This window comes from Lepus europaeus, chromosome 5 (assembly GCF_033115175.1).
Source record: "Lepus europaeus isolate LE1 chromosome 5, mLepTim1.pri, whole genome shotgun sequence".
Taxonomy (NCBI): domain Eukaryota; kingdom Metazoa; phylum Chordata; class Mammalia; order Lagomorpha; family Leporidae; genus Lepus; species Lepus europaeus.
This window is the reverse complement of record NC_084831.1, coordinates 140,041,795-140,051,708: the sequence shown is the minus strand read 5'-3', so window position 1 is coordinate 140,051,708 and position 9,914 is coordinate 140,041,795. Positions and strand designations below refer to the sequence as shown.

Here is a 9,914-nt window from a genome sequence, read left to right as displayed (position 1 = left end):
ATGCTTTCTGGGACTTGGAGTCCAGGGTTTGCCTCCGCGGTCGAACCGGAGTCCCGGGAGTCGAGTGCTGCAGAGGACCTTAGCGCAGCCCGCTGGGGGCTGTAGTCCTCTTGCCCGAGTCTCCGGACACCGCTGGGAAACCTGGCCGTCCTAGGACTACAAGCCCCAGAAGGCCATGCGCAGACAGGAGGCGGGGCGGGGCCGGAGGCTGGGGTGCCGCCTCCTCTGCAACGCCGGGGCCGGAGTCTTAGAACCCAGGGCCCGCAGGGGTCCCCGCGGCTGCCGTGATGCAGAAATACGAGAAGCTGGAGAAGATTGGGGAAGGTAATAGAATCACGAGATGTTCCTGCAAGATCTTCTTCTGCAGACCCTTCGGGATTCCTTGCAGCCTCGGCTCACCCATAGTCTGCGGTACCTGCAGGCTCCGACCTCAGCACTGGCTTGCAGCCCTGGCCTCCAAGCTCAGCACTCCGTGCAGACACCAGCCCTGCCTGTGTTAGCGTTCTCCGCGGACTCCCACTCCCAACCTTAGCCTCCCTGTGGAGCCGACCTCCCAGCCGCGGCACGTCCTGCGTTTCCCACGCCTAGCTTCAGCACCACTTGCACATCCTCACCCAGACCCCAGCAGATCTCCAGCCTTGACATTTTTGCAGGCCCTCAGTTCTCTCCCAGAGCCCTGCTATGGCCAGACCTCCCGGAGCGCTGCCTTTATTAGCGATGTCCTTACCCTGGCCTCTGGCTCAGACCCTGGAGCCTCAACCTTTAGGCCTTCCCTACCCTGCAGCGTCCTCACTTACAAAGCTCTTGCAAGCCTGCCCTTCACCCTGAAGCCTTTCCCTTACACACTCAAGTGCCCTTCCCCCCTCCCCACTTCCTGGGGATGGGGAGGGTGCTGCATCCTCCCCCTCATCTATGATCTCCTCCCCTTAGGCACCTACGGAACCGTGTTCAAGGCCAAAAACCGAGAGACTCACGAAATCGTGGCTCTGAAACGCGTGAGGCTGGATGACGATGACGAGGTAGGACTGGGGACACCAGGGCAGGGAGTGGCAGGTGAGGAGGCCTGGGGTGGGTGGGATCTGACTGCTACTCCCTCGATGTGTAGGGTGTGCCGAGTTCAGCCCTCCGGGAGATCTGCCTGCTTAAGGAGCTGAAGCACAAGAACATTGTCAGGTGTGGATGGGCCAGGGGGCCCTGCAGGTGGAGGAGGAGGGGGCTTCAGCCTGGCTGGGGTGGTGCAGACGTGCAGCCCTGCCTGGCTCAGCCCTTGCTTCTCCGTAGGCTTCATGACGTCCTGCATAGTGACAAGAAGCTGACTTTGGTTTTCGAGTTCTGTGACCAGGTGAAAGGGGGTGGGGTGGGCTGAAAGGGAGCAGGCTGGGGAGGGTGTGGGGCCCAGATGGAGGTTCACCTCTGTCCTCTTCCCCTGCTGCATCCCTTGACAGGACCTCAAGAAGTACTTTGACAGCTGCAATGGTGACCTCGATCCTGAGATTGTGAAGGTGAGGGGAGGGGTGTTCTGGGGCTCTTCGAGGCTGGGGTTCCGGTCTGTATCCAGTGTCAGCTCTCCTGTTTAGGCACAAATCAGGGACTTTCTGGGGGGGGGGGTATCAGAGAAAGAGCAAGCCTGCTCCTGCCCTCCAGGGGCCTCTAGGCTTAGCCAGCATTTCCACATGGTCTCCTCGGACCTGTATAGTGACACTCTGAGGCCAATGGCTATTTCCACCCAAAGAGCTACACTCATTCAATCAACAAACATTTGCTGAAAGTACTAGGCCCGAGACCAAGTGCCTTGGCCCAGGTTCCAGGGGAGTCAGGTCCTGAACCATCCCGGAGCAGAATGTCCATGTTGGTGGTAACAGTCTGTACACTCAGGTCCAGCCAGGTAGGGGAGAGCGGCATGGGCCGGGAAGGCAGAAGGCCTATCGGGCTATAAAGTCCGGAAGGGCAGGGAGCAGAGCCACTTGTACCCTGATGTACGGGCTGCAAAGCCAACCCTCGGCAGTGAGTGCATATAGTGTTGTCCTGAGCTTGGTGCTGGGCATTGGGTAGGGCGTGGAACAAAGCTGAGGGCGAGGCAGGGAGCATGCCCACGGCTGGGCATCACCTCGTAGCCAGGGTGTCTGACTCTCTGCCCTCTGCCCCCACTCTAGTCCTTCCTCTTCCAGCTGCTGAAAGGCCTGGGATTCTGTCACAGCCGCAATGTGCTGCACAGGGACCTAAAGCCCCAGAACCTGCTCATCAACAGGGTACTGCTCGGGGGAGAAGGGGAGGGCGGGGGCAGGAGCCTGCCCTGAGACCGTTTGACAGCCCCGTGCGTGCCTCCCTCCCGTCTCCCCTCAGAATGGGGAGCTGAAGTTGGCCGATTTCGGCTTGGCTCGAGCCTTTGGGATTCCTGTCCGCTGTTACTCAGCTGAGGTGAGCTGAGGGGTGGGATTTGGAGTTGAGGGAAGCAGTCCCTGGTGTTTCTCAGCTCCTGCTTCATGACCAGCCCAAGACAGTCCCCTCTCTTCTCTGAGCTCCCCTCTCCACCCTCCTTCCCAGCCCTCTAAGTGGGAGGGCGCCCCTGTGGGCGGGGTCTTCTCCAGGTGGTCACGCTGTGGTACCGCCCACCGGATGTCCTCTTTGGGGCCAAGCTGTACTCCACGTCCATCGACATGTGGTCAGCCGGCTGCATCTTTGCAGGTGACGTGCTGGGGCTCTGCTCTTTATCCCCTATCTGGGTTGACAAATAGGGTCTGGAGGGTCCCCTCCAGGGGAAGGGAGTAGGGCCCTCAGGTCCGGGAATGGCAGGTGCAGGGGGTGCCTCAGAATGGGGAGTGTGCGGTGCGTCACTGCTGTGCCCCTCTCACAGAGCTGGCCAATGCCGGCCGGCCCCTCTTCCCTGGCAACGATGTGGATGACCAGCTAAAGAGGATCTTCCGATATCCTTTCGCTGCCCCTGGGCCCCGAGCCCTGGGCCCACTGGAAGGGGGCGAGGCCGTGGACTGACAGCACAGGTGTGAGGGTGGCGATGGGCTGGCCGGGATGGTGGGGTCTGCAGGCTTCTCCCGAGGGTGAGAGGCAGGCAGCTGGCACACGCTGTGCAGAGGTGCGGCCTGCAGGCACGAGGGCATGCTGGAGTGTGCTTCCGGAGAAGTTCTTAGGCCAAAGCAGAGGGGTTTTGTGGAAGAAAGGGAAGGACACTGGCTCATTGGGACCCCAGACAGCAGCGTTTGAGTTAGTGCTTGCGATGCACCTGGCCCATCTCGGCGCTGTGCAGGTGGCACTGAATATACCAGCCACGTGCTCGGGACCTTCTTCCGTCACAAGCCAGGGGGACAGAGTAATGGAGGGGCTGAGGGGGGTTGGGGTGGGCATAAGGAAGCCTCTCCTGGGGGGAGCCCCTGAAGGTACAGGTGCAGCCCTTTCTGCGAGTGACCCTTGACCCTGTGGACACGCTGCTGGGGACACCAACTGAGGAGCAGTGGCCCGCTATGACCAAACTGCCAGATTATAAGGTGTGACGGGGTGGGGGAGGGGTGTGATTCAGCAGGGTCCCTCTCAGCTCAGTCTCTGTGGCCCTGACTCCCTCTGTCCCTCCACAGCCCTACCCAATGTACCCGGCCACAACGTCCCTGGTGAACGTCGTGCCCAAGCTCAACGCCACAGGGAGGGACCTGCTGCAGGTAGAGACCAGCGGCAGAGTGTGGGGCCGGGAGCAGGGGAGGCGGAGCTCTGGCAGCTGACCTGGCCTGAATGTGCCTCTGCCTTCCTTCCCTGTGTCCAGAACCTTCTGAAGTGTAACCCTGTCCAGCGCATCTCCGCAGAAGAGGCCCTGCAGCACCCTTACTTCTCAGACTTCTGTCCCCCCTAGGCTCTGGGACACTTGCCTGCCAGGCTGGGGCCTGGCCTTATTTAAGCCCCACTCCCAGGAGGGGAGGGAAAGTGGGGGTTGCACGGTATGCTGAGCTCCAGCTGTGCTGGGTCCAGCCAGGGTGGAGATGCCCTGGCCCGTGGTCTTTACCCCTTTCCATGGACTTTATTTAATTTCATAAATTGGCTCCTTTCCCACAGTCTGCTGATGTGGTGGCAGGGTGGCTCTGAAGGGGGTGTGAACTGGGGTGGGGTGGGGTCCTTGCCTTGCTTACCACCCTCTGCAGCCTGGCTCTTCCTGCTCAGACCCAGCCCAGCACTAAGCAGCCACAATGCAGGGCTGCCCACCCCCCCCAGCTGGGCTCAGGGCAGCACTGTGCCACACCCCTTCCTCCCTCTGCCCAGGACACAGCCCCGGAGGGCCGGGCAGCCAGCATCTGAGCAGGGCCGAGCTTCCATGGCAGTGTGGAGAAGAGGGCTAGACCTCTCCTGTTGGCCCTCCTCCCTTCCCTCCTCACTGCTCTACCCGGGCCTGCAGGCTGCAGCAGGACAGACCCCAAAGTGTGCTTCCATCGGGAACAGCCCCTCCTCTATCCCCTTCTTCTTTGTCAGTTTTCCAGTCTTTGGGGTACACAGAAAGATAGGGGGGCCGAGCCTGTGCTGGCGCCCGAGCAGGAGGGAGAAGAGAGAGCTCCTTCTCCTCCTTCTCCACCCTCTCAAGCTGAGGACTTCAGTGTTTATGAGGTTAAGGAGGCACAAGCTGTTCCCACGGAGACAGTTGGGTCCTTGGTCCCCCATGTGAGAGGACCTAAGGCAGGACCACAGCCTGCACTCTCTGCGTCACCCGCCCCCTTAGCCTGCATCCCGCTGTACCCTCGTAGTGCGGTGACCTGTGTGCCGAGTGTGACCTGTGTGCCGTCACACGGAGTCCGGATCTTGGCAGACACCCGTTCTTCCCCCTCTCCGAGATGTCAGTCCGATCAGCTCCACGAGGTGCCCACAGCTCATGTCCTCTTGCTACTGACGTCGTGCAGAGACTTGTGCAGCCAGTCTGGGGACCAGCCTCACACAGGAGAAGCTGAGGCCAGCTGGATGACAGCTGCAGAGGACTTCCTGTGCCTGATTAGGGCCAACCTTGCTCTGGCTAAGTCCCTGCCCCGGAAGAGGAACACCTGAGGCAGGTGCATTCGAACTTTATTTGGGGGTGAAGATAGCAAAGACACGTGCAGGCTGACTCCAGAATGTGGAGATGTGGGCCCCAGGATGCTGAGAGCAGGGCTAGAGCCGAGTGACGAGGTAGCAGGTACGGTGGGAGGCAGAGAGAGTCTTGGTGATGGCACAGGGAGGGGTGGGAGACCTGGTGGGACAGAACACAGTGCTAGTCAGGGGTCCTTCACACCCACTGCCCTGCTCTGCCCCCCTGCCCCTGCCCTCCTGGACCTGAACTTTGCCCTCTGGAGTGGACCTGCCTCTTATCCTTTGACCTTAGGGGGCTGTTTTGTGTTACCTGGGGCCCAGGCTGACATGGGGAACTTGGGTTCGATGGCTGCCCAGCCCTTCTTGAAGCTGTGGGAGAAGGGGTGAGTCAGAGGTGGGGAGAGGCCCTCCCAGGGACCAGAGAGTCACTCACACCCATGTCCCAGGGAGGATGATGCAGGCCTCTGAGGAGAAGGCTGCACGCCCCTGGAGGGGGTGGGGGTGGGGTAGGTCGAGCAAGCTATACCAGATCAGTGCTGGAGTGCCTCGGGGAGCGCCTTCGGTTCCAGATATGTCCCAGGACCCTGTCTCGAAACACCTGGAGACAGATGGTGGGGCGAGATGGCCAGCGTGCACTTTGACCACGGATTCTAGTGCCTCCATACCTCCCCTCTTGCCCCAGCTGGGGCCCTGGCCCACCTCACAGAGGTAGTCCAAGATCTCAAGGATGGTGAGCAGGCTGGCCCCGATGAACAGCCCCATCTGGCCCCCAATGTCGCCTGTGGAAACAGAGATACCCATCCACTCACAGCCACCCGTCCTGCCCACAGCTCCTGGAGCTCTGGGGTGGGGGTGTCCCCTGCACACACACCCAGCAGCTCGGACACTTCATAGGCCTTCTTCTGCTCCACTGTCTCGTAGTTGAGGGCCTCAAAGAAGATGTCCAAGACTAGCACATTCTCCCTGGAGGAAAAGGAAGGCCTTGAATGTTTGTAGGACCTGCACGCCGGTGCTAGCTGCTACCAGGAAGCAGGTTTTTCCTCTGCTCCTCTGAAGAATGCTGGGAAAGAGCATTGATCATCCCGGGGGCCCCAAAGGCTGAGCCGTTCCCAGAGTCGCACGCCGGTGATGGTGTGGAGTAGGGTGTCCACCCTGGCTATGCGCACCAGGCTCTGGCCAAGCCTCCCCCCAGAAACCCCTTGTCTCAGAGGAGGCAGCCCGCCGGCCCACCCACCCCCCTCCTGGCAGGCGCAGCTCACGCGATGTAGGCCTCGCTGCGATTGTATTTCCGGGCCAGGTAGCGGGCGGCAGCGCGGCTCGGGATCCGCACCATGGAGAGCTCCTTGGCATAGCGTGTGAGGGTGCAAGGGCTGGGGCAGGCACACGCGTCCTTTCGCAGCATGGCGTCTGCGGGCCACAGGGGCCGCGGTTAGAGCTGACAGCAGCAGCGGGAACGAGGGCCTCCCTGGGGATGTGGAATTGGGCTACAGGCTCGCCCCTTACCCAGGGCTGGGTTGGCGCAATCCTTGTACTGCTGGGGGCTGCACACCGGCGCGCCTCCTGGGGTGGAGTTGAGGGGGAGGAGACAGCTTCAGGAGCGCCCAGTAGCCCCCCGGGTCCCTGCCCCCAGGATGCGGCCACCTCCACCCCCTTACCAGGCATGTGCATCATGCGACAGCCGCACTTCCGAACCACGTAGCGGGTCTCACAGGCCAAGCGACAGCCCATTAGGCTGTAGGGAGGGCTGGGGCTGGGGCTGGGGGAACCCAGGGGATCGGAGGCGTCGGGCTCAGAGTCGGGGTCCAGAGATACGGAACTGCAGTCACCCCAGGGTGGAGGCAGGAAGGTTAGCTGTGGAGGGATAGCATTTTGAGGTTTCCTGGGGAACGTGAGAGGTGCTGAGCTCCTGGGACAGGTCTGAGGTGGGAGGGGTTTGGAGGTGAGTATACTTGCTGCTTCTGGCAGGACACAAAAGTCTGGTAGCCAGGGGCGGCCCCAAAGCCCAGCTGGTCGATGACTGGTGGTTCCTCCTGGCTGTGGACCTGCACTCGAATCCCAGCTTCAAACGGGGTCTCCTCTGCAGGGAGAGGCCCTTGGGGCTTGAGACCCAACCTTAGGCCTCCTGCACTATCCAGGTGAGACCTCCCACTGTGCCCTCCCCCCCCCCCCCCGCCCCCAGGACTGGGATGAGCCAGCCCTGCCTGTTCTCACAGGTGCTTCAGGGGCTTCTCCCCAGCCCCTCCTCCCCTCCTCGCCTCTCCTTCCCTTAGCCCTTTGCGTCTCATGGCCCCAGGCTCACACGTGCGCTCCATACCCATGTCTCTCCACACAGGCAGGTACTCCTCCTGCTGCACATCCAGCATGAGCTCCAGCCCATTGCCTGCACCGCCCTTGGGCGTGGTGAGCAGCTCTGCTCCATTGGCGCCAGAGTTAAATGTGTAGCACTGTCCCATCCTGGTTAAGATCTGGGGGTGGGGACAGACGCAAAGTGACAGCCCTGTCCTCCACCCCCTGGCAGGCGTGAAAGCAGGGACTTCTTTCCTCATGCTCCAAGTCTTGTCTTTGAATGCTGAAACCCACATCAATGCCCAGCCCCGTTCTGCATTCCGCACATGCAGTTGGACCCTCTTGGCTGCCTACTCATCGATCACTCCACCTCTTCCATTCCCTTCAAAGCCCAGAGCACAGCCTTAGAGGGCAAGTGTTTCTTTGGGGTTCAGGGTAAAAGGAAGTGGGCACCCTCCTCTGTGGCTAGCAGAGGGAAAGCAAGCCTGCTCCACCTGGCAGAGAGGGGGAGTTTTCTGCCCCCAGAGCAGTCCCAGTACTAAGGAGCCCCTCACCTCCAGGAGCAGGGTCTCCACAGGCCAGCCCTTGGGTATGGGGCCGGCCCAGGTCCCCACCTGTGCGTAAAGGCATGGCCTTGCACTTTGCCATCCAGCTGAGAGACAGGGAGAGGGCCCCAAGGTGAGCACCTGCCCACGCAGGATAGAACAGCACTTGTGCAGGGAGGAGCACAAGCCCTGTGGGAAGGAAGGGATCTCGGGGCAGAGGGCATTAAGGCTCGCTGACTCTGGGGGAGCCTGGGCTGGCAGTGCTGGGGTCGGGCAGGGTGCTCGGCTCACCGCAGTGAAGTTCTCGGGCCCACATGGTTGGCCGCGGTAGCGACAGTCCAGCAGCATGTCCTCCAAGGAGTGGCCAGCGCGGGCGTAGAGCTGTGCCATGTCAAAGGTGGGACTGGGCATGAAACCAGGCGGCGTCGGGGGCCGACCCAGCGCACGCAGGAAGGCAGCGTGCTCGGCGGGGTCCAGGCCCAGCAGTGCGGGTCCAGCCCAGTGCAGGTCGTTGGGCGTGAGGCGCGAGCGGCGCAGTGGGTTGATATTGCAGAGGGTAATGGCTGGGAAGGTGAGCCGGTGGCTTTCACGCTCGTCCAGGGCCGTCTCGTGGTGGAACTCCCCATAGTAGCGCACCCTCTCAGCTACCTGGTAGAGGAAGGCAGCCAGCGACAGGAGCACAGCTGCAGCCCACAGCCCCCGGCGCAGGGTCAAGCCCCCCGGGCCAAAGACATGGCCCAGCCCGTGCAGCGTGCAGCTGCTGGCGAACACGCGGATGTCTGAGGCTGGCCGCCGGGCCTCCTCCTGCTCCGAGGGGCGCTTCATGGCTGAGGCTTCAGAGGAGGCTCGTGACCAGCTCCTGGGACTTGGCAAGTGAGCCAAGGGCTGGCAGGAGGTGAGGCAGGATGCAGGTAGCTAGGAAGGGGCCACTGCAGGTGAGGTGAGGGGAGGAGAGGAGAGGAGAGGGTGGGAGAGGAGGAGCCAGGACCAAGAGGTGGGGAGACACTGGCCTGGTGGGACAGGACGAAGTGGCCTGGCTGGACCCGCTCAGCCTGCTCCCCGGAAAGAGGCCGTGGCTCGGCTGGGCTGGGGGCTCAGCACAGACCAGGTAGGGCGCAGGCAGCGGCAGCAGGAGGGCTTGCGGAGCAGCGCTGAGGCGGTGCTGAGCCAGAGCTGCCGCAGAGGATTGGGTTTCAGCAGTGAGGGGGGCAAGGGGGCCAGCAGAGCAGTCTGGGGGGTGGGGGCGGTCCCTGGGGCTCCAGGCTGAGCCATTAGTGCAGTGGCTGGGGGAGGGGGGTGCTGTGGCTGAGATCAGAGGCAGTGCCAGGAGGAAACCACAGCATTCCTGGGTAGGGCTTGAGGGGAACCCAAGATTAAGTTGGGGCTGGCAGCGCCTTTGGGACCCCCCCCCCAGGGTCCCTGGTGCTGCCCTGTAGGTCGGGCCTGGGGGTCAGTTGTTGACCCTGGACCCACCCTGCCCTTCTTTTGCCTCTCTGCCCTTCCCAGGAACCTCATCAAGGATCATTTGTTCTTTCACAAAGAGTAGACTTGGCTCTTGACCAGGCTGGAAAGTAGTGGGAAGTCTGGCACTGACAAATCTCTTCTTTCTCTGCCCCCAGCCTCCCGGCCTCCACAGGGCACATGGGGGTCTCTCAAGTCCCCCAACCAGCACGTTTTCTTTGAGTGCCCCCCCATAAGGAGTCAGATCCCACCTCCCCACACTGGCCTGCTAGGAGGCTGCTATCTACCGCCCTGACTGTGGGCTTACCTGCCACTCCCCAAGTAACATGGGTACCCTATGTGCCACCCCAAGTCTAACATGGACCCCACCTTTCACCTCCAGGTAACATGGGTGTCCCACCTGCCATCCTCCCAGTTTTCATGGGTACCGTATGATTTTGCATCTTACTCTTTGCATTTAAAAGAGAATACTCTGGAGACCATGCAGTATCCACTACCTAGAAAACATCTTTTTAAACAAAGTTTTATGTATTTCAATGTCAGACATTCTCTCTCTGTCTGTCTCTGTCT

The 9,914-nt window shown here is 61.5% G+C and overlaps 2 protein-coding genes across 2 annotated transcripts; one reads left to right on the top strand and one right to left on the bottom strand.

Moving 5' to 3' along the window:
• Positions 1-207: 207 nt before the first annotated feature.
• Positions 208-4,055, top strand: CDK5 (cyclin dependent kinase 5). The gene is made up of 12 exons (XM_062193802.1): positions 208-324; positions 931-1,019; positions 1,106-1,173; positions 1,282-1,342; positions 1,446-1,502; positions 2,154-2,249; positions 2,344-2,418; positions 2,589-2,685; positions 2,855-2,924; positions 3,440-3,500; positions 3,588-3,668; positions 3,770-4,055. Exons 1-12 carry the CDS (start codon positions 288-290, stop codon positions 3,854-3,856), a joined length of 879 nt encoding a protein of 292 aa, XP_062049786.1. The 5' UTR covers positions 208-287; the 3' UTR covers positions 3,857-4,055.
• Positions 4,056-5,053: 998 nt separating this feature from the next.
• On the bottom strand, positions 5,054-9,043 carry ASIC3 (acid sensing ion channel subunit 3). Its single transcript, XM_062193801.1, has 11 exons — positions 8,175-9,043; positions 7,367-7,517; positions 7,002-7,129; positions 6,708-6,903; positions 6,556-6,612; positions 6,312-6,459; positions 5,924-6,015; positions 5,752-5,831; positions 5,579-5,650; positions 5,363-5,421; positions 5,054-5,212 (listed from the first exon to the last, which is right to left on the bottom strand). Exons 1-11 carry the CDS (start codon positions 8,706-8,708, stop codon positions 5,134-5,136), a joined length of 1,596 nt encoding a protein of 531 aa, XP_062049785.1. The 5' UTR covers positions 8,709-9,043; the 3' UTR covers positions 5,054-5,133.
• Between the last annotated feature and the right edge of the window lie 871 nt (positions 9,044-9,914).